The 25,389-nt window shown below is 32.4% G+C and overlaps 1 protein-coding gene across 1 annotated transcript; it reads left to right on the forward strand.

Annotated features, from left to right (window-relative positions):
- The first annotated feature begins 542 nt into the window (after positions 1–542).
- LOC145322750 (uncharacterized) lies at positions 543–23,666 on the forward strand. Its single transcript, XM_080164998.1, has 9 exons — positions 543–675; positions 4,315–4,374; positions 5,458–5,589; positions 12,049–12,113; positions 17,096–17,642; positions 17,973–18,044; positions 18,829–18,914; positions 22,170–22,271; positions 22,754–23,666. Exons 1-9 carry the CDS (start codon positions 637–639, stop codon positions 23,286–23,288), a joined length of 1,638 nt encoding a protein of 545 aa, XP_080021124.1. The 5' UTR covers positions 543–636; the 3' UTR covers positions 23,289–23,666.
- Positions 23,667–25,389: the final 1,723 nt, after the last annotated feature.

The raw sequence follows: 25,389 nt of genomic DNA on the forward strand, positions 1-25,389 counted from the left end.
TGTGTTTCTACAAATCTCTAAAACAGCTCAACAAGAGAATAGTGCTTTAGCAGGTTTTTGACTATATAGCAGCTGAGATAGGACAACCTTCTCCTGAGATATATCTAAAGAAAACTTTTAATTTAAGTATTAAAACAAGGAAGGTATATAGTTTAAAGTAATTAATGTTTTTTTTCTATAGGATGTTAACAAGAATAAGATATTTTTTTCTTTTATTTTTGTACGATAGGATATCTATGGTACTTAAGGTCAAATGTATACAAAAAAAACCTATTTATATGGTAGGTGCACTAATAAGTTATCCTGTTCTTTAAAGAATTAATGTTTTTTTTTGTCTGAGCTTATGATCTCAATAACTACTGAACCAATTAAGTTCCCTTATTTTGGCAAGCTTCACATAGGTCCAGTGATGATTTTAGGCTAATTTATTTAATATTTAAGTCTTTGGGTGGTTTTAAGCTATATTTCTAACCCCTTTCTGCCCGTTTGAAGACAGCTCCCCTAGATGCCATGACCGCGTATCCGCGAGTGTTGCAAAAAGTATGACGGCATCTAAACTTCAGATGGAACAATTATCTATGCAATCTCGGATCTGTATTTTCCTCGCTGCTGGAAAAAGAAATTCTGGTAGATGTGATGTTGACGGCCCAGGGCAAGAATATAAAATGTCATAAGGTAATTTTTTGCGGATGCGTTGCATCTCTCAAATTTGCGGCGTCCCTCACTGTAAATGTGTTGCATCTCTCAAATTGGCGGCGTCCCTTACTGTAAATGTGTTGCATCTCTCAAATTGGCGGCGTCCCTCACTGTAAATGTGTTGCATCTCTCAAATTGGCGGCGTCCCTCACTGTAAATGTGTTGCATCTCTCAAATTGGCGGCGTCCCTTACTGTAAATGTGTTGCATCTCTCAAATTGGCGGCGTCCCTCACTGTAAATATGTTGCATCTCTCAAATTGGCGGCGTCCCTCACTGTAAATGTGTTGCATCTCTCATATTGGCGGCGTCCCTCACTGTAAATGTGTTGCATCTCTCAAATTGGCGGCGTCCCTCACTGTAAATGTGTTGCATCTCTCAAATTGGCGGCGTCCCTCACTGTAAATGTGTTGCATCTCTCAAATTGGCGGCGTCCCTCACTGTAAATGTGTTGCATCTCTCAAATTGACAGCGTCCCTCACTGTAAATGTGTTGCATCTTTGTAAGTGTAAACTTCCCCCACTGCAAGGTTGTAATTTCTTAGTCAAGTGCAGTTCATGGTTTGTCGGCCTTCTTATACCGCTTAAAACGGTGTGTTGGCATATATGTTCAGCCGTTTAGCAGCAGGCAGCCTTTAAAATTCTTAGATTTCTGGGGTTATTCGTCATTAGGAACAATTTACCGTGAAATGCACTTGACCCTAATATCTTAACTGATCGGAAAGAAGTTTCAGTAGATGTGATGTAGATGTCTTTTTCGCTGAATTTGTAAAATATTTCAGCCGAGAAATGAATGTTTTCTGCATACAATTTCTTACAGACGTACTGACTGACAAATATTTCGAATTATAGAGTAGCTTCGCTATTAAAAACTAAACCAAGTACTAAAGAAAATATTTTCATGGGTATGACCTTTTTGATAAAACCCGAAATAGTTCTTGTTGCTTTCTTTCTAGATGGTGAAACTAGCGCACATCAGACGAGCTAGGTGCTTTTGGGGGGCAAAAAATGCTGGTTTTCTACCAAAAATGTCACGGATTAAGAATTTGTGTACTTTATACTTATAAAAATATAAATTTAAAATAAGACTGGTTATGATGAAAATATATTCTCTAGAAAATTGTGTATTTTGGAATGACATTTTAAAAATAAAATAAATACAAGGATGCCCGATCTTTTTAAAATTCCCCTCTCAAAATGGTTGGGGTACATTTTTTTTAAAGGGGCTAAAATAATTTTTTTCTTCTACAAATTCGTTTGGTGGGTGTATACATCCCTTTGCCCCCCCCCCCCTCCATTGTACATCCCTGAAAGAGTATATTTAAATGCCCACCAACCATCCCCTCATTCTTGAAAATAAACGCGTCACTATAAAAGCAAGTTTGACCTTTTCCTGGGATGTTGATACGTTTCTGCAAAAATAACTTCAATTAACTTTTAAATATTGCCAATATATTATGTTACTAGCGGCTACGCCCCTATGGGACTCTAGGGGCACTTGGGGTGTTGATAGCAAGAGCGGGGTAGTGAAATATAAAAAAAGAAAAAGAATTTTTTAATGGGAAAGGGGGATTTTTCTAGGGTCGATTTATTTTGAGAGGGTGTTGGTAACCTCCCCCAAATTAGTAATGAACCTTCCAAGAAACTATCCAAAGCTACACCGTAAAGGAGAACCATATCGGTTCAGTGGTTAGCGAGATTATTCTGTACACACACAAACAGACAGATAAAGATACTGTTACTTTTATATATTGATTAATAGCGACTCCGCCTATTGATTCTTGGGGCTTTATTCATTTTTGGTAGATTTTAGGGCCATTAATGTTGCAACCCCATCCCCGATTTTAAAATAAAGATTTTCTGAAAATGGTTTCTGAGATCATTCTTGACATATACATACCAAAATACACATTACTACTTTATTAGCTAAAGTTATAAATTAGCTTGAAAGTAGTAACAACCTTTTTCTTCTGCTTTTTTCGAAGATGCGTACTTAACCGGCTTGTTATGAAATTGTATTCAAAATTTTTTTTATACCAAGAATATAGGGATGTATACATGGAAAATAAAAAAGAAAAGATATTTTAAAGCTTATTTTAGTAAGGATTAATAATAGTCAAGAGAGCCCTTTTGGTTACAGGTACATGCATGTAGGAGCTAGAAAAATAAAATAAATATAAAATACAGATTATCAAATTATCAGTTGGAATATCCCTGTATCCATGTTTTTAAGGTCATATTTCCTTCAGATATTTAGTTAATTATTGTTTTGGTATCGAATCTACTCAAAAAGTCCCTAGGTAGACTATACAATACATGGTTTCATTTGCACCTTTTACTTTTTAATCAAACAACAGATCTGTAGTATATACAGATAACTACCTCCCCCCCTTTTCCAATGACCTCGTCTGCTAGCGAGTTATTTTTTGTTACTTGGCTGTGTAAATATTCCCGATACCATTGGTTGATTTTCAAAGACCCAATTAAGAGTCGGCACAAGGTCATTGGGATAGGGAAATACAGTTATTTAACCCCCTTTTCCCCTCTAGTGTTTTACTGTAATAATTAAATCATTGACGTAATTTTTTTTATTTTTAGGTTATTTTAAGTGCTGCTAGTCCATATTTTGAGCATATTTTTTTTATAGCAGCGACACTAATAATTCAGGGATCTAAAGGGATAAGCCAATGGCCGATGAATTGGTTTACATCCTAAATGTTCATACACAAAATTACCCCTTGCGTAGATTAGTGGTTGAAACTTAATGGAAACAAATCAAAATTCGATAAAAGTCTCCAATGTTGTTAGGCCAAAGAATAAGAATAGTTATTTCTCGTATCGTATTATAAACAGCTTTCCGCGGATATAGAATGTACAATCATAAGATTAAAACCAGTTTTTTTTAGCCCCGAGGTGACGAAGGCATTGGCTAAAAAAACTGGTTTTAATCTTATGATTGTACATTTTTATATTCGTAGAAAGCTGGATATAATACGATGCTAGACATAGTTTTTTTGTATGGATGAGAACCGGTTCCTATCCACCGGATTCGAATAAATACGAGAATAGTTATTTCTCGTATCGTATTATAAACGGCTTTCCGCGGATATAGAATGTACAATTATAAGATTAAAACTAGTTTTTTTTAGCCCCGTGGTGCCGAAGGCACCTGCTAAAAAAACTAGTTTTAATATTATGATTTTACATTTCTATATTCGTAGAAAACTGGATATAATACGATGCTAGACATAGTTTTTTCGTATTCATCAGAACTGGTTCTTATCCACCGGATTCAAATGAATACGAGAATAGTTATTTCTCGTATCGTATTATAAACGGCTTTCCGCGGATATAGAATGTACAATTATAAGATTAAAACTAGTTTTTTTAGCCCCGTGGTGCCGAAGGCGCCGGCTAAAAAAACTAGTTTTAATCTTATGATTGTACATTTCTATATTCGTAGAAAACTGGATATAATACGATGCTAGACATAGTTTTTTCGTATTCATGAGAACCGGTTCCTATCCACCGGATTCAAATGAATACGAGAAACGTTATTATAAAACTTTTGGGACTAGTGCAATGTCTTTTTTTCCACCCTGCTAATAATTTTATTTTTAGGTAATTTTATGTGCTGCTAGTCCATATTTTGAGAAACTTTTTGCTGAAAACGAAGCGCAGGTTTGTTATATTTTCTTTGTAGCGTAGCATCTGCTATAAAATTAGTATGTTCGTCTAATGAAACACAGCTTACACAAACAACAAAATTAATTCGAAAAAAATCACGAAACCTGTCTTTGGGGGTCAAAACATAGTAGAATTGACGAGCTTTACATCTGTCCCCTTAATTTTATTTCGCTTGTTGATTATACCTTATTCCTGAATGAAATATATTCATTTACAATTTTCTTTGGTAATTTCATTTGTTATCGTTTATTTATTATATTTAAATGAAATAAGTGGTTACTAGACTAAATTAATGTATTAATTTATATGAAGTAAAAATGACAATTAAGTCTTCATATATGAAATGTTGGATAAAATACCATAATTTTCATATAAAAGTATTGTTTGAGTTCTGTATATTATTGATGATATCAAAATAAAAATAAATACGTTTAATCCAATAAAATAAAATGCAAATTTTTTTAGTAATATTAACACTGCATTTTGTTGATAAGACAGACTCTTTCTTTGTGTTTAATTTAATATTTAGACAGCCTAGCGGTTATAAATTTAACTATAAAAAATTTAATTTTTTAACCCTTTATAGACGAAATATGTCTTTTTCCAATAAAAGATTTCTAAATGAAACACAATTTTCTCAGATACTATTAAATTTTGTGACTCTTTGAACATTTACCCTTAACAGACTATATATAGTAGTAAAACTACTCTATAATTAACTTTGCCTTTCCCTCCGCCCATCAGGATGTTAGTCGGTCAGTCCGAAACGATATTATGAAAATATAACTGAAGATAGACAGCTGAAATTTTAAGTGAAGATTCCTATTATGAATGCGCATCTAATATTAACATTGTTTTGTCTGTCTGTCTGTCAAGCTTTAAGAACCCTGATATTTTAATGGTTTCATGATTTTTTTTTGCATTTTCCCTCTTTTTATTTCTCTGTTAAGCGATCTGAATATCTATCTTATAACTCACTTTGTCCGTTTGTCTTTGTTTATTTCGTATTTTAATAAGATTCTATTCAAGTTCAAGATTCTACTATTTTTGAATGTTGCCATTGTTATTTTTGTTTAGTTTCCCATTGTGATTCTGAAGGATGTTGGTTTTGTTGAGCTGGCCCAGTTAGTTGAATACATGTACACAGGACAAATATGTGTCAGGCACCAGGATATACAGACAGTCCTGCAGGCAGCACAGGCACTACAGGTATATTTGATTATGTCAGGTATCATGATATACAGACATTCCTGCAGGCAGCACAGGCACTACAGGTATATTTGATTATTATGTCATGTGTCAGGTATCAGGATATACAGACAGACCTGCAGGCAGCACAGGCACTACAGGTATTTTTGATTATTATGTCATGTGTCAGGTATCAGGATATACAGACAGACCTGCAGGCAGCACAGGAGCTACAGGTATATTTGATTATGTCATGTGTCAGGTATCAGGATATACAGACAGTCCTGCAGGCAGCACAGGAGCTACAGGTATATTTGATTATGTCATGTGCCAGGTATCAGGATATACAGACATTCCTGCAGGCAGCACAGGCACTACAGGTATATTTGATTATGTCATGTGTCAGGTATCAGGATATACAGACAGTCCTGCAGGCAGCACAGGAGCTACAGGTATATTTGATTATGTCATGTGTTAGGTATCAGGATATACAGACAGTCCTGCAGGCAGCACAGGAGCTACAGGTATATTTGATTATGTCATGTGTCAGGTATCAGGATATACAGACAGTCCTGCAGGCAGCACAGGAGCTACAGGTATATTTGATTATGTCATGTGTTAGGTATCAGGATATACAGACAGTCCTGCAGGCAGCACAGGAGCTACAGGTATATTTGATTATGTCATGTGTTAGGTATCAGGATATACAGACAGTCCTGCAGGCAGCACAGGAGCTACAGGTATATTTGATTATGTCATGTGTTAAGTATCAGGATATACAGACAGTCGTGCAGGCAGCACAGGAGCTACAGGTATATTTGGTAAACCACCACATTTCATATATGTATAAAAAAGTAGCTTATACAATGATACATACTTCTTTACCAACTTTTTGGGAGGGGGAGTGGGTTTTCCCAGGGAGAAGGTTGTCTAAACCTTATAATATAGCCTTAGACATTGGTATGACTTGAAAAGTGTTACCCAATTGATTAGTGAGATCTTACGCTTCAGACGAACGGACAATCAGACATCGTTCTACTTTTTATGTATAGATGTAGATGTTTATTTTTAAGTCATAAAATTCTTTATCTAAATTTGATTATATTATGCCAATTAACATAAAAAGAGCACATTTGTATTGTACTTTGATGTATAGATAGACACACAAAATTCAGTTATATAGTAGCTGCCCTATTAAGAACTAATATGAAAATAAACAATAGGACACTAGAAAGGTGAAAATAGTATTGACCTGTCACAAACATCCAATACTATAAGGTTAAAAATTTTATTTTATCAGTTCAAAATAATACTTTCTTTGATAGAAAAGTAGCTTTCTATGCCTTTCGATACTTTAGAAAATAATGCTTTTTTTATAATTTTTATTTATCTTAGGGCCTAATTTTCTCAAACTCCATGTAATAGTTCAAACTTGCAAAAACTATAGGCTTATCCTATGAAATAAAATAGGTTTCGGGATGGTTTTAGACTATTTTAATTTTAATTTTAGTCTTTTGATGGTTTTAGTCCATTTTTGTACTCTTACCTACCTCGTCATAACAACCCCAAGATGCTTATGGTACATCCGCTAGTAGGAATAAGAGTATAACAAAATGATAATATCTTCTTTATTTTCATGTACAATATCTTTGCCAAAGAGAAATTGAGATTGGACCGATTTAAATTTTAAAAGTAATAGTTATCAGATCACCAATACAATGTACAAATATCTCAAGCAAAAAAAGAGTTAAAATCCTTATTTTTGCAAGTGGGTGCATGACAATACTAACCGCTTATCTTTAAATTCAGAAAAATGGTGTATTTAAGCTTAAGTGGTAAAATAGAGCCGTGTAAATGTTTACAGATTTAGAAAATAATGTAAAATTACATTTTTACTGTGATGATTCCCATAACTTACCTTCTTTGCCCGTCTAATTGTCTGTAATGATCTGTTACCAATATTCATTTACTCCTATTCCATACAAAAGGAAAAATTAATGGACCATCGCTACAAATAAATTTTCATGCCATGAACATATTTTGCTTACATTATAATTATACTAGCGGATCGCTCCTAGAGGCCTCTAGTGGCACTTTAAATGTTTTTTTTAAATAATACGTAACATTTCCATGTTCGTTCAAGTCTCTAAATATAATTTTTTTTTGTGATTTCTCTTGGGAGGGTGGTGGTACCCTCCCACAAAATAGTTATAGACCTTCCCGGGACCTATGAGAAGCTACCCTGTTAAAGAGAACCCGAATGGTTCAGCGGTTAGCGATATCCTTCGGTACAGACACATAGACAAACACACATTCTGTTACTTTATTATAAGGATTTAAAATTATTCTTCTTTAAAAAAAATAGATTTAATAGCGGAAAAAATTGCACATTATTATAATCTGCGCAATAAAAACTAATCTTTTTGGATGAACATTCACTTACGCACATTTACATCATCAGAACCGCAGATTATTAATACAGCACAAACTACCCCTCCCCTCTTTATTTCCTTACAACATAAAAACCAGGGAGGGAGGGGACATTAGGCTGTTTATTACACTAGTCTTCAAAGTCTTAAAATAACTCTTTCTTATTCGTTGGCTTAATAACCTTCGGTGCTTAAAATTAATTTTGATTGTTTTCTTCATTTAGTTGAGTGTCCAATGGTTTTAAAGAATAATTGTAATCTACAGAAGGGGTTATTATGTGTATCATCATTGGAGTTGTACATAAATTTATCGGCCACTGTCTTATCTCTTTAGATACCTGAATAAAAATACAACTTCGCTTTTTTTGTGTTGGTACAAATATGAAACTTTATTCGGATGTTGCAGTGATATGCTGAAATGATTGCACACCACCCTTTTGTTATTGAATAAGAATGGCAAGAATTTAATTGTACAAAAGTGTGCAAAATCTTTAAAAATCACATATTTTCTTTTTTCTTTTCAACGTTTTGTGTAATTATTACTATATTTAAGAGGGGGGGGGGGGAGACATAGAACTGTAAATTCCACAATAAACCAACAATCTTACTTTACAGAAGGGGGTGATTTTGTTTATCATTATTGGGTATTGAGATATATTATGTCTACTGGTATTGCTACTATTGTCTTATTCTTGAAGATTAGTGGCTTTTATTAGATGATACAATCCTATAATATAAAGTACTAAGCTTTTTTGTTTGTAGCGAAGGATCTCGCTAACCACTGAACCGATATGGTTCTCCTTTAGAGGGAAGCTTAGTATAAGCCCTGAGATTGTTTTAGGATATTTTATTTTTTTAAACAAGTCTGGGTATGGTTTTAAGCTATTTTCTGCTCTTCAAATTTAGAGCCCCTAGATGCTAGGGGCACAGCCGCTAGTGTCGACATAAAGTAGAGTGTCGACGCTTAAGTATAAACAAGTACGTAATTAAACAAGGTAATGGGTCTCTAACCCAGAAAGATCTTGCTAAATGCTCAATCTAAATAAATCTTAAGAGTAAGGATTAACCCCCCCCCCAAAAAAAAAAGAATAAAATAATTAAGTTGGTGTGTCAAACTTGCCCCTGTCCGCTCTTTTAATGTGACTTAGAGACCTCAACTAAATATGTTTAATAGACCATAAAAGTTTTAAAGATTTTTTATCAATATAATAGATTTGAAATCTGCATAAAATTTTAAGGATTTTTTATAAAATTAGTTTTTTATATAATTCTTTATTTAAAGGCGCAAATACAAATTAAGTTAAATAATTTTGAGATCTGTGATTGGTGGATTGAAAACTATCTGCGCTCTGATTTGAGAAGCTTAAGTGACGTACATCATTCAACCAATTAGAGCGTAGGTAGTTTCCAATCCAGCTATCCTATTGGTCAAAATCGTATTTGCGCCTTTAAATAAAGAATTATATAAAAAACGAATTTTATAAAAAATCCTTAAAATTTTATGCAGATTTCAAATCTATTATATTGATCTTTAAAACTTTTATAGTCTAATGTTTAAATAGCTTTAGATCCAATTGTTTTACATAAATGATGTTTGTCATTGTGTGGAAAAGGAAGCGTGATCCCAAAAATTGCACTATCATAGTCATATCATATTATAACATTTTTATCAATAGAACAGCTACTTTATAATCAGCATAAGTCTGTTTGTCCGCCAGTTCAAATTAAAATAATTAAAAGTAAGGGTTAGCAGAGTCTCTGCACATTAATTAAACCACCCGCAGGGTTAGAAACATTAAATATGGAAATGCTTTATTTATTAGTAGAAGCGATTCTATAGATAAAAGCCAACAAATTTAACTAAACAACAATTTATCATTCTTTTTTCATGTAAAATAAAGATCACCTGTCTAGTTTATTAACTTACAAGCGGCTGCGCCTCTAGTATATAGGGGCTCTGCATTTAAAAGTATTAGAAAGGAAAGCAACATAGCCTAAGACGATCTGAAGGCTTAAATAAAATGATAAAATAGCCTAAAGCCATCCCAGGACCTATATAAAAAGGAGAAATCAATCAGTTCAGGATTGAAATCTTTTATAAAGTTTTAAAAGGAAGTATTTTTTTTGTATTTTTACTCATAATTAATGATTTGGCAATAAGAAGGTTTGGTCCCGGCCCTGTAGGGGCTTGAATCCGTGTTGGTGATATTCCATTCAATTCAAACTAATTCTATGGTTATATAAACTCTAATATCCAGGGATCTAAAGGGATAAGACAATGTCCGATAAACTGATATACATCCCCAATGATGATACACAAAATTACCCCTTCTGTAGATTACAATTAGTTGTTGAATTGTTTAGACAATCAACTTAATAAACCAACCAATTAGCATATAATAAACTAGCGGCTACGCCCCTAGAGGCCTCTAGTGGCACTTTAAATGTTTTTGTTTGTTAAATTTAATTTTTTATGTACGATACCACCTTATTTGACGTTGAAGTCTCCCCTAAGGGGGGATTTTTTTGTTTTTGGGGGGGTTATGGGTGTCCCACCCCCCAAGAAAATATCTTAAAACCACCACAGGACCAGTAGGTATATTCCCTGAAGAGTAGAGCCCATTCGGTTCAGTGGTTACCGAGATCTTAAGCTTCAGACGGACAGACAGACGGACAGACGGACAGACAGACAGACAGACATCGTTCTACTTTGTATTATAGATGTCCCAAAAGTTGTTCAGCCAACGAATAATATTATAAAACTTTGGGTACTAGTGTAATAAACTGTCCAATGTCTCCTCCATACCTGCAAATATCCTTAATACTTTACTTTATGCGCCTTAATAATCTACTAACATGTTTATCAAAATAAGTTATTTTTTTCAAATAAGTTAAAAACACCTTTTCAAAAGATTATTTAGAGCTACCCATTTAGATTTATTTCTAATGAACTGAAATATTAAGAAAGATAGGGAGACAAATATTTTTATTTAATGCTGAGTAGCTCAAATGCTCTATATTCAGATTATGTCTGTCTGTTTGTCTTTATTCGTTATTTACCACATGACACAACACACACACACACATATATACACAAGATAATACACAACAAGAGAGCAAAAGACGGTTCAAAAGAGAAAACGAAGTAGCGGGTTTCGCCGAATTTTCACAGCATCTTTTCTCTTATTTCTAGCCCCTGCGGGGTGCCCTAACCCTGTAGGATATATTTCCTAACCCTGTTTCCTAACCTAACCTAACCTGAAATAACCTATAAAAAGTTACTGAGAAATACGACGAAACCCGCTACTTTGTTTTCTTTTCATAATCCCCAAAGGCTTGTATTCGTCAAGATAGCAATCCTGTTATGTAATTAATTACAGTTTATTGTTCTCGTTTTGACTATTATATTTTTTTGTCTTTGCTACTCATGAGCATAATTGTTCCTGGTTGATGTGTTTTTTAATGTTTCTTTTGATTATAACCAATAAGTAGAATTAAGAAAAAAAATATAAATATTATTCATTTATTTTTTAAAAGAATTTATAATACGTATTTTTCCAAAACATTTGATATTTAAAAGATGATTAAGTAGCAACATCTAAAAAGAGAGGCTTGAAATACAAATTGTAACTCTAGAATTACAGACAGACAGACTGAAGGACAGACAGACAGGAAAACTTAGAGTAGCTTCGCTACTACTAATAAACTAAATCTAGACCTACAGATAGGCAGACAGACAGACAGTTGTTACTTAAATTCAAATAATTCTAGTATTACAGATAGACAGACAGATGGACATACAGGAACAAAAGACTAAACCTAAATCGAAATTATCTGAGGCTCGAATGACTCATATACAGCCAGGTTTTACCAGCTATATTATTTTTTTCTGCAGCGTAAGATCTTGAAAATAGCTAATCCAATTTTCAGTTTTTAAAATCTAGCTTCAGTCGATGAAACCTTACTACTTTATATGTCACTTAATCATACAGGTGTATGACGTACTGCTACATAGTCCTGCTATTTAATAATGTGTTTATCCTTGTTTTAGATTCGAGGTTTGGTTGAAGTTGGAGAAACTCCCCAGACCGATGAACAAACAAATCAAAATATTAAGTAAGTTTTTAAAATTTTGTTGCGCATCTTCTCTATGTAAAATTGTAAAATTGCGTATGAGGTCAAAACGTTAAAGCCATTCAACCATTTGAACTTTTGAAGCAAAGCTGCTATACTGATATAGTTCTACTTTCCATCGTCCTTTTTTTCGAAGGAAAAATTTAAAAGTTGCTATGGGTGAAACCGTTTAATACGTAACATTGCGTTTTTACAAACGGTATGAAAATGCCTAGAAATTAAAAATAATCTTTCTCGTATTCATTCGAATCCGGTGGATAGGAACCGGTTCTCACCCATACGAAAAAACTATGTCTAGCATCGTATTATATCCAGCTTTCTACGATTATAAAAATGTACAATCATAAGATTAAAACCCGTTTTTTTAGCCGGTGCCTTCGGCACCTGGGGTCCTTAAAAAACTAGTTTAAATCTTATAATTGTACTTTCTATATCCGCGGAAAGCCGTTTATAATACGATGCGAGAAATAACTATTCCATCCGTCTTTCTGTCAGTTAGCTGCCAGTCCGTCTGTAGCACTAAGATTTTCTTGTTTCCTATTTAAGATAAACTGTTAAATTTCATTGGTGAAGACAAACCTTACCAAAAGGAGCTTCCAGTAACAACTAAATTAGTCCGTCGGTCTGTCGGTTATGCTACAAAGAAAAAAAACACATTGCTTTCTTTTATAAAAGATACGTGACCTTTTATGATTTATCACAAATTCTCTCTTTTTTTATGTCATTTGTATACTATTGCTATATAAATAACTATATCCATTTGTCCATTAATGATTTTTTTGCACTTAGCTACTAAAAATAAATCTAAAATCTCGGCCGTTGCCTGGATTTTAAGGAAGTCCATTTAAAATTGTAAATAGGAAACAAATTTCACTTGGATACAGCTTTTTTTCTTAAGAATAAGATAATTTTTAAATTCAAAAGATTATTATTTTTTTGTTTTTCTTTTATTTCATTTAAAAACATAATACTTATATTCAAATCATGATAAACACGGATTTTATTATTCTGAATTTATATTTTTTGTTTTTAATTTTTAGTTTTCTCAAATAGGATATATTACTTGCTTTTATATCCTATTCTGTTTAATGTGTTCTTAACTTTAAAAAAATAATATTTTTAACTATTATATTGACAGTACAAAGATAAAACACTTCTACCTTTAACACTATTTTTAACTCATTGAAAGAACCTAAGGTGGACATTACAATTTTCCCTCCAATGATTATTTCTCTCATCCCCTAAGAAATTTCATGTACAAGTTTCTGACTGATACGAGTTTTTAATACTTCGGGAAAAAATTGTAATTGGTTGGGGCTACAAGTACACAACCCTTTAAAGGACAGCCTTAGGGAACACTCTTGCGGATTATTTAATATTAAATTATTCTCACAGGACAACTAGAAAAACCTTAAACTCAGGTTCTTTCACAGAGTTTAAAATCTGATTCTAGTGAATAGTGAAAACTTAGGAAGCTCAATAAGGACAATCAATATAAAATACTGTTTTTAATACCTTTTCTCTTTTGTTTTTAACCTTTTTTTTATTACTAATTTTGATCTTTTTCCTTAATCTTTACATCTGATTTATATTCCAAGAAAATTTTTCATTCTGATTTTTTTGTATCATTTTTAGCTCAATGAAAGTAAATTCTCAACTTTGTTTTTATAGCAAAAAATATAGAAACTTTCGAAGATAATTTTGTTAATGCCATTTATTGAAAAAAATAAATCCAAATAAGTTTATTGTAGGTCGTATTTGCAACCTTTATTGGTCCAATAAACAAGATTGAAAACTTTCATAATAACACAGAAGGAGAAAATTAAAACACAATGTCTGACCCTAAAATGTATGAAATTGTATCTACGATTAACAATATCATTTCGACATAGAGTGTTAATTACTTTCTCAAAATTAGCATGTAGATTAAGATATATAAGTTTTCCGGAATTTTAAAGTTAGGGGGAGATTTGAAATCTGCATCAAATTTTGAGGATTTTTTATAAAATTCGTTTTTTCTATAATTCTTTATCTAAAAGCGGAAATGCAATTTAAGTTAATTAATTTTGGCATCTGTGATTGGTGGATTTAAAAAATCTGCGCTCTGATTGGATGGCGTACATCATTCAACCAATTAGAGCGCAGGTAGTTTAAAATCCACCTATCCTATTGGTTAAAATTAATTAACTTAAAATGCATTTCCGCTTTTAGATAAAGAATTATAGAAAAAACGAATTTTATAAAAAATCCTTAAAATTTGATGCAGATTTCAAATCTCCCCCTAACATTAAAATTCCGGAAAACTTATATATCTTAATGTAGATAATATGTCAGTAACACCAACTTTTATAAAGTCATGTAGTCAACATGAACTCTTAGATTTACATATAGATATAATGTCAAAAGTTTTTACAGGGTAATACAACTGATGGAAATGATTATAAACAAAATTAACCGTAAATGACATACGAATTTTTAGTTTAAACGTTGAACACTAATATAATAGAACTAATAATAATTAAAATTTAATTGAAGTTAAAGTCAAAGAATAAGATAACATGTTTACAAAAAAAAATCGGTTACCAGTATAATTAATCGTCCAATGTGACCTCCCTCCCTGTCAGTCATTGTCTTGACAGCTTAATTGTCCAAAATCAAGTCAAGTCACTTTAAAGGTCATTAATCATTGAGTAGCTACACTACTCTGATGATGGGCGTCAGCCCGGCGCTTCACAATTAATTAGGGGATGCTCGCGTCAGGGAAAAATGGAAATTTTCTCTTCTATAAAAAGTTTGAATATGAAATTTACATAAAGATCAAAATGAGGATCTTAAAAAAAATCACTATCTATGTTTTGTGAGTGATTTGAAAGTAATCAGATCGTATGGTCGTTTTTTTCTCAAATTGCTTAGCGAGCACATACCCCCCCACCCCCTGTAAATTACCATATTAGGTTATATTTGGTACTGGGTAGTCCCGCAAGATTAGGGTAAAGGAGGTAAACGCCCCGCAAGATAGGGCCTCTCACAGTGGAAAAAATATTTGACACTTTAATTAACCATCCCTTTCCCCCTAAGTTACTTCTATGCAAAGCTATCTCTATCAACTATTGTCTTATGGAGATACTAAATGTACAAATAATTTAGGACGATTCAAACTATTTTTTTTATAATAAAACTTAATAAACCTCGAGTATGATAACTTTATCTTATATGTTAAGTTTTGTAATTGAATCTCAATTTTTAAAATTTTCTTCTCAAAACTAAAATGGAAGGCCGACTACTCCCCTTCCCCTTTCAAATAGTGCCCCTAGAGGTCTTTAAGGGCAAAAATTTACAAAATGTAGACAAGATACATTTTATTGTATTTAATCAATGACATAATAATTTATATATAATTTTTGTAAAGGCTAATCATGGCATAATTAGCTATTAATACACAATGTTATTTGAATTGTACTAAATAATTTGCTCTAATTTGGACCAAAAAGTTTTGACTGTAAATTTCTAGTTTTCTTTTAATAGATGGTTATCATGATTATTGCCTAGACTAATTTACTATATTTGTTCAGTGGGGGGTAGCTGCCATTTCTACAACTAGCAAAAAAAAAAATTACTGTGTTTTTGTCTATTCTAAAATATTACTTATTTTACGCTGTAAAAATATTCGTTGTGTTCTAGAGTCTTTGTTGAGCGTTGCTACTCTATACCTACAGAACATTTGAATGTCCAAAGCTTTTATCACAGAAATCTTATTGAATGTAAAATTAGTGTTAATTATTAGGTTACTTCTTATGATGATAATTTCTCATCACAAAGGCGATTCAACAAACCAGAACTAAACATGTTTCCTATCATTCTTTGCCTATGAACTAAATAAAGTTTTGCTTGTATATTATTTCTATAATTACGTTGGTCCGTCTATAGTCTGTCCATAACATTTGCTCTTTTTGTTAATTTAGACATTTTAGAATTTACCTATTGATTTCAAACTTTGCATGATGATTCATATAATAGTTAGGTACGATTTATGGAACATAGTAACTCTTTAATCATTACCAGAAAGTCCATATGTCTGAATTTTAATAAATTTTTGTATGATATAATTATCCTATTAAAAGGAGTGATATTTAATTTTATTATTACAATCCAGAAAAATTATTTTGTCTGTACAGAAATTATAAATAAATTTTGGTGGCCCTCTTATATTGAAAGTTTATTGTTTTCTTATCTTGGCGCGACTAGAGAGACATAGAAAGACAGATAAAGAGAGAAAGAGAGAGAGATAGAAAGAGAGAGAGAAAGAGAAATTAAGAAAGAAATACAAAGATGCGCATAAGCCCCATAGAACATTACAACTAGAATAATCATTTGGTTTTTAAGATAAAATTTATTTTTTTTGTATTATTTGTAATTCACCCTGTTATATTTACACTTGAACTTGTAAACAATTATATTTTGCAAAAATCTTTTGTAAGATAGAATTAGAAAATGCATTTAATCCTTGTCATGGCAACTCTATAATTATTCGTTGCTGTGCGTCGTTAGAGAAAAATTTATTAGTTGAAAAAATTTCATGACATTTGGTCATTAAAGGCTGAAATGGGCATTTTTTTCTGCTGATAAAAAAGTCAACATTTTAACAAAAATTTTACATTTTACTATCTAGATTTCTCTTATTTAAAAAATCTTTGGTCAAATTTTATTTTAGATATCTAACTTAACGACTAGACTTTTAGAATTATCACGAACGTGTAGCATTGTCGCTAGTTTTCTAGTAATAATGCCCTATTTTTAATCATAATGATATTGACATTTTTTAAAACCTAACTATAATATTGTAGCCATGGCCACTTAAATTACCATTTAAAGAGGTCATTTTAAAAAATACTTAAATGTCAGTCAGTACCACTTTCATAACTGTCATTAGAATTGCAGAAAATTATATAATATTTTCTTTTTAGTTTACAGCACAATTCTCCCCTGCTTGTGTCCTCTCAGAAGGCAGAACAAAATATGGAGGTGCCAGCAAACTATCCCTGCAGCACTCCAAAAAAGCGCCGTCTCACAGACACCTCTCTCATCCCTACCTCCTCCCGTTCACCTTCAGTATCATCCCCTGTCTACCCCTCCTCCCTGTCAAGCTACTCTCAATCATCCCCCATGCGCCACCCATCCTCCTCTCCACCTCTCATGGGTCAACCGGCCTCTGTCACCAACAATGATCAGCTGTTGCGACTCTCTTCTGATCCTGAAGACCTCTCTATCCACTCTAACAGCAGCTGTTCCTTCACCTCCACAGCACCTAAGACTGAAATTTCTTTAAAAGACAAACCTGTAGATGTTACTAAAGCAGAAACAAATTGCCATACCAGCGGTCAACATGGAGGAAAGGTCCAAGAGCCTAACGGAGGTCCAGTGTTAACTGGAAGCAAGGTGCCGACTTGGACACAAACACAGTTACAAGAGGCTATAGAGGCTGTTATTACACAGAGGATGCGTTTTACTCAGGTAAACTTAAGTCACATATACATTTTTAAAGTAAAAATGTTGCCGACCACTTTGAGCCAAACTAGTTCAATGTGTGGGGGGGGGGGGCAAAATATTCAAGGACATAGAAAGTAATTATAAATAGGAATTTCTTTTATAATACCATAAACTAGCGATTGCAACCATAGCTCTGCATAAGATGGATTAGGGAAAGCAGAAAATAGCCTAAAATCATTACGGGACATGTGCAAAGTTTTCATGAAATGGTGAACTCAATCTGTTCAGAAGTTATCGAGCTAATAAGCTATAGACGAAAACATTATTACTTTTTATAATTTTTCAAATGTTTAGGCAAGTACAAAATATGGAATCCCCAAAGGCACACTGTATGACAACATACTTGGAAAATCAAAACGGATGCAGGTACATATTTTCTCTCCCGGTATTATACTCAATTTAACATGTCTATTGTCTACTGATGCCTCACACGGAATCAAAACGGTTTAGCAGACAAACAGACATCCCGTTACTTTTATATAAGCATTAAATTATTAGAGGTTCTGCGCCTCGCTTCTTGGGGCACTTTATTCTAAGAGAAGGTATGGAAAATAGCTTTAAACCATATTTTATGTGAAGACTCTAGGAAGCAGAACAGTAATTAGCGAGATTTTAATTGACATACAAGATAACCTTCCCTCTTCCAAACAAACAACTGTTTCAAAAATCTTTTTGTTTAATAATCATACATAATTTTAGTGTCTTAACATAGGTTTAATTGAATTTTATTTAATTGATTCTTTTTATACAGATTTTATATTCAAAATTAGATCAATTAAAATATCTAAATTTTCTTTTTTTTTCACCGTTTGCAATTCTTTTGATATATATGCAAATAGTATAAAAAATACAACAAAAAGTAAAATAATTAGATTCAAATTTTTTTTCTTTTTTCTTTTCAAAACTAAAATAGAATATTGGGTTATCGAATTTATCTCCTAGAGACCTCTAGGGGCGTAGCCGCTAGTATTAACTAAAGCACTAAACTGTTCTACCCTGAACCCAAAACAACAGAATCTAACCAAACCTAAGATAAACCAATAACATAAGCAAACCAACCTCTCCCCTTTTTTTTATTAAAGCGTTTTTTTTTGTGCTCGACTTGGCACTTTGAGGGAAACCGCCTTAAAATTATAATTATTTTTATTAGATATTGGATGAGCTTGGTCTGACAAATGATGAGGAATTAGCTGTTTTAGAGTTTTGTTGTGAAGTCTCAAACATGCCATATAACAGGTAAAATCACACACACACACACCATCACACACATGATGAATCAGCTGTTCTAGAGTTTTCTTGTGAAGTCTCAAACATGCCATATAACAGGTAAAATCACACACACACACACACAATCACACACATATGATGAATCAGCTGTTCTAGAGTTTTGTTGTGAAGTCTCAAACATACCATATAACAGGTAAAATCACACACACACACACCAAACACACCATCACACACACATGATGAATCAGCTGTTCTAGAGTTTTGTTGTGAAGTATAAAACATGCCATATAACAGGTAAAATTACACACACACACACACCAAACACACCATTACACACATATGATGAATCAGCTGTTCTAGAGGGGGAGGGGGGTAATTCGTTCTAGGGGGGGGAGGGGTAAAAAAAAATTTGCGGCGAGCTTCGCGCGCCATTTTACCCCCCCCCCCCCAAAAAAAAAACAAATTACCCCCCCTTAAAAAATTTGTACCCCCCCCTCCCAAAAAAAAAGCTTGGACGCTCTGTTGTGGAGAACCGGTTCTAATCCAGCGGATCTATCGGTTTCGAAGCCATACTGGAAAGTTGTTGTTTCTTTTTGCAAATACTAGTACTATGGCAAATCCTATAGAAGGTGTATTAACTTTTTTGCTTTTTATTTAAGATAGCTAGCCGGTGCTTTTAGTAAGTAGTAGATGTAAAATTTTTCATAGAATTCAGATATGCAATCGATTTTTTTGTAGACCTCTTATTTTTAAAGTAATTTAAGTTTTTAAAAAAAATAATTAAGTCGGTTTTAAGGTACTAAAACACAACAAAATAAAAGAAGAAAATGGCCAGTATGAACAAAAATAGTAAGGTCTTTTGACACCTTACTTTTAAAATTCTGTTGAGTAATTATTGAAAAAATCTATTTTTTAACCTCGGTTTAATAAAAACTTTAAACGTAAATATTTTCTCAAACAGACATAAAAAATATGGGTTCATATATACCTTTAGAATCAGAAAAATATTACGAATCTATTCTAAGCAAAATTTAAAAAGTTTTATAAAACTATAATAAAAAAAATAAGTTTATTTTAAGAATCATAATTTTCGGCTTTAAAGGGTTGACTTGAACAAAACCTGAACAAAACCTAAACAAATGTACATACACTGTAACAGATATTTTTTAAACACAAGAAACAATAATGCATTTTTAACTGCATTGTTTTGAAGTTTATAAACAGACTGAAGCATACTTGTTCATAATTTTTTATTCTTTACATGTTATGTAAGTATCACTATTTTTATTGTAGTATCTAATGTATATATTGTTTGAACATTATCCTTTTTTTAAGTTTTGAGGTGAAGCTTCTTGATTTGTCAATTTTAGAGATTTTTGATTTGGCTAGTTTAATTAAGTTTTGCCTGTAAAAATATAATATTTTTGGCCATTTTTATTTTTTTAAGTTTTTACTTTTTTTCAATTTTGCTTAGAATGGATTCGTAATATTTTTCTGATTCTAAAGGTATATAGGAACCCATGTTTTTATGTCTGTTTGAGAAAATATTAAGGTTTAAAGTTTTTATTAAACCGAGGTTAAAAAAATAGATTTTTTCAATAATTACTCAACAGAATTTTAAAAGTAAGGTGTCAAATTAAAGATCTTACTATTTTTGTTCATACTGGCCATTTTCTTCTTTTATTTTGTTGCGTTTTAGTACCTTAAAACCGACTTAATTATTTTTTTTTAAAACTTAAATTACTTAAAAATCAGAGGTCTACAAAAAAAAACGATTGCATATCTGAATTCTATGAAAAATTTTACATCTACTACTTACTAAAAGCACCGGCTAGCTATCTTAAATAAAAAGCAAAAAAGTTAATACACCTTCTTTAAAATCTAAAAAAGACAGGAGTTAAAAAACTTTCCATAAAATATCAAAAAGAAAAAATGGAAATAAGTTACAAAGGTTTTTATTTTGTAAACATTTATTCAATATAGATTTTAATAAGGATGATATCACCCACAATAAGCGCTCATAATGTATCAATATTACAAACGAACACACGGATTTTCATTTAAGGAGTCGATGCCCATTAATTTCGGGAATTTTCATGAATGTTTTCATACCACAAGCGAAAAAATTAAATTTTCATATACTTAAACTAAATTAAATCTTCTTTTTATTCTAGGGGGGGGGGGGGAGGGGGGATTGATTAATTAATTGATTAATTTAAATCTCGTGAAATCGTGTTTTAAATGTTCTTTGTATTTTCCTAGAATTTGAACATTTAACGTGTGTTAAAATTCATTTTTAGCTTCATAAACAACCCCCCCCCCCCAGGGGCGTCCAAGCTTTTTTATTTTTTTTTTTTGGGGGGGGGGTAAAATTTTGAAAATAAAGATTTTTTTGGGGGGGTAATCTTTATTTCATAGAGGCATTTTTTTTATTTGGGGGGGGGGTAAAAATTGAAAATCCAAAATCTTAATTCATTTAGGAGAGGGGGGGGGGGGGTAATCACCCCTTTACCCCCCCCCCCCCCCCCTTGGACGTCTATGCCCCCCCCCCACCCATTAATAAATGTTTCCTCTGAAATGTAACGTTTAGAAATAGACAGACAAACAGATTATTTAGAATAATAGAGTAGGTTCGCAACTGAGAATAATATTATCTCTCAGTTCCGTTTCTTTTGTATTTATAATTTATATTGTTCAGATTTCAAAGAGTTGTAAATAAGAAATTTTCCCTGAAAACTTTATTCAGCAAAAAGCTTTAACCGGAAATACTTTCTCAAAGATTTAGGAAAATAATTTTATAAATTATAATCACATTTTTAGTAGATTTATATATTTTAAAACTGGATAAAATTGATAAAATCACGAAACCTCTTTGCACCTTTTATGCATTGGTTTTTTGCAGCATGGCCGTCAGACATACGGACCAAAGTTACATAACTGATGATTGGTATAGGGAAAATCAAGAAATCAAGACTTCTATCTTTATTAGTAGCTGGTAAATTCACGTTTCCCCCTAACGGTTTCTTACAGACGGAATGGTCATTTGAATTATAGAGAAGCTTTGCTACCAAACAAAGGTCCAAGGGTGGGTAACAATGGCCTGTTTACCCCCCTCAAACTTTAAAACCCCACGTTATATACCCCCCTCAAAGTAATAAGCTTGAACATCCCTGGTTGTAAACAATATAGAAAATTTCGCAAGTTTCTAGAACAATCATATAAAGCTAAAGATATAGCTTTCTCAAATAAAGTATTTTTATTCAGGAGGACCAACAAATCATTGAGGGATGTTATCAGCTTTGTTCACAAGATGAAACAGGATTCTGGACAGACAAAATTCAACATCACAATGAGACAAGGGTTCAGGTAGTAATCTTGGAAGCATTTGGAATTTGGATGTCTGCCTTGAAGCAGCTTATAGTGCCTATAAAAAATTACGTCATACAATACAAATGACCTATGATAGGCCAGTATTTATTTCAATTAACCAATGTTCAAATGTATACTGGCCTATCATTGGTCATGTATATTGTATGACTTAATCTTTATAGGCACTATAAGCTGCCTGTAATCCTTGTATAAAAGTAATAGGATGTTTTTTTGTCTAACTGTCTGTATGTAGCGAAGGATCTATCTAGTAGCTAAATTAATAAGTTTGAAGCCTGCCTTTGGAATCTAGCAAATAGGGTAAGATAGGACTTCGAAAGTCTTAACTGTTTACATATTTAAGAAGCGCGTTTGTTTATTATTTGGAAAAGAGCTTAATCATACTTTTTGCTACTATTGTCACGCGTTTGACATAGCATATGACCTCCTCTAGTTAATTCTAATGAAGATTTATATTTTAGATGGTGGTGGGCTTTCATTAAGAAACATTCAATAATATCCTTGTATTATGAAAATGAACCCCTGCCCTCCAAACCAGAATCAAATGACACCAGAAAACCAGCTCACAAACTAGTCACCCCAACGCCTGATAAAAGGAAGCCGACTGCTTCACAAGATCCAACCAATGAGAACACAGCATTGAATTTATCCACCAATCAGAAATCAAACGATGACCTGGCTGTTACTAAAGAACAGCATATGCAGCTGTTAAGCAGCTCTACAAAGCTGTCGCAGGCTACCATCAACAGCATGCTGTCAAGTTCAACACAATTGGCGCATTTATCACAGCTATCAAGCAGCAATCAGCTGTCGCATTTGTCGCAGCTGTCAAGCAGCAGCCAGCTGTCACATCTGTCCCAGTTGTCAAGTGCTGTTGAGAGCCAGCTTACAAGCTTGAGAGCCGAAGGTCAGCTGTCTCAAATACCAGCTGTTAATTTATCTTTGCTTGCACCATTACTGGCTTTAAATAATACCTTTGTAACTCCTAAATGTTGAAAAATTTTATTTCAAAATATTTTAATATTGATTTTAATATTGTAATTAGCTGTAATCACAAAAAAATATTTGGTATACCTATTTCTTTTTTAGGTAGTCCTAACTTTATTGTGAATACACCTATTAGTAATGCCATACAACTGTTTATGTTTATAATGCTTATTTTTAAGAATTGAGCTTTTATTACATTAATTAAAACTGAAATTATTATAGTTATTTTTGAGCTAGAGCTTAAATTATACTAAAAGTGCAAATTTTGAGGAAAAAGTACAAAGAGCTTTAGTTAACCTAAGCATTTTAATTTTATTTTGATTATATAATTTTTATCTTTAATTTTATTTCTAATAGACAAATAAAAAAAATACTGTCTTTTATAAATAATTCTTAATTTATGAGAAAACCATATGCTTCACTAGTGCCATTTTAAATAAGAGCCAACACTTTTTCTAAAGAAGCAAATCTAGGATAAATGTAAATAGAAGTTAAATAAGCAATTTAAACCTTTTCATTGTTTTTTTCTCTTCAATTTGTTTGCAAGAAATGTGAAACTAATGAAGTCGCTAATAATCATTTAATCATCTGATATTAATCTATCGTAAGGTACCTCACAATTTTCTCTAAATTCTTATTGTAGAAGTATCTAATGTAATATTTTTCATGATAAAAAATGCGCTAATTTGTTTATTATATTTATTGTTGTTTTATTTTTGTTAATTCACCTTTGATATAAATATTAACAGAACAAGGATGACAACATCCATAAAAGCGAAGCACTGAAACGGTAGGACAAACGGACATTAACACTTGTATAGTGTTAGAACTTAATTATCATAATATAAATTTATAAGAGTCAAAGCAAAATTGTAAGTAAATTTGTTGAAAAACTGCTTGATACAGGAAAATTTTTATGGACATACTTACATTTTTAGGACTTGATTATAGAGTTGCTTCGCTTAATACATTATACTTTGTTGTCCCAGGAATCAATATACCAAAAATCAGATCAATCCGATGATTAGATCACATAAAAATTTGTTGTTAAAAAAGTAAAAAAAATCAACATGTTTAAAATGGACGTACGGACATTTTGGTAATGATTATAGAGTTGCTACGCTTTCTAAATCGTACCTAATTACTAAAGGAATCACCATGCAAAATTTGAAATCGATAGGACAATTCTAACATGCCTAAATTAACGGAAAAAGCTATCCGTTACGGACGTACGGACGGACGTACGGACGGACCGACCCTAATTATAGAAAAGCTTCGCTTTTAAAAAGAGCACAAAAAGATGTTCTAAAAGAAACCTTTTAAAATGAAGTACAGACTTATCAAAAGAAATGAATTAATCTTTCGCCATTATTAATTGAGCTTATACCTCATAATAAATCATAGAATTATGTATAAAAATAATATTAATTGTAATGTTTTTAAAAGCGAAGCTTTTCTATAATTAGGGTCGGTCCGTCCGTACGTCCGTACGTCCGTCCGTCCGTCCGTCCGTACGTCCGTCCGTCCGTCCGTCCGTACGTCCGTACGTCCGTACGTCCGTAACGGATAGCTTTTTCCGTTAATTTAAGCATGTTAGAATTGTCCTATCGATTTCAAATTTTGCATGGTGATTCCTTTAGTAATTAGGCACGATTTAGAAAGCGTAGCAACTCTATAATCATTACCAAAATGTCCGTACGTCCATTTTAAACATGTTGATTTTTTTACTTTTTTAGCAACAAATTTTTATGTGATCTAATCATCGGATTGATCTGATTTTTGGTATATTGATTCCTGGGACAACAAAGTATAATGTATTAAGCGAAGCAACTCTATAATCAAGTCCTAAAAATGTAAGTATGTCCATAAAAATTTTCCTGTATCAAGCAGTTTTTCAACAAATTTACTTACTATTTTGCTTTGACTCTTATAAATTTATATTATGATAATTAAGTTCTAACACTATACAAGTGTTAATATCCGTTTGTCCTACCGTTTCAGTGCTTCGCTTTTATGGATGTTGTCATCCTTGTTTTTTATAAACTTAAACATGTTTAAATATATTTTTATTGAAATTTCTTTTTCAATTGTATTATATAACCTAACATTA

Source organism: Acartia tonsa, chromosome 6 (genome assembly GCF_053477335.1).
Source record: "Acartia tonsa isolate MP-2025a chromosome 6, ASM5347733v1, whole genome shotgun sequence".
Classification (NCBI taxonomy): domain Eukaryota; kingdom Metazoa; phylum Arthropoda; class Copepoda; order Calanoida; family Acartiidae; genus Acartia; species Acartia tonsa.

Coding starts and splice junctions, on each gene's coding strand:
- LOC145322750 (XM_080164998.1), top strand. CDS start 637: ATGTTGACGGCCCAGGGCAAGAATATAAAATGTCATAAG. Junction 4,375..5,457: donor TTGCTGAAAACGAAGCGCAG/GTTTGTTATATT, acceptor ATTTTTGTTTAG/TTTCCCATTGTGATTCTGAA. Junction 12,114..17,095: donor CAAACAAATCAAAATATTAA/GTAAGTTTTTAA, acceptor TTTTCTTTTTAG/TTTACAGCACAATTCTCCCC.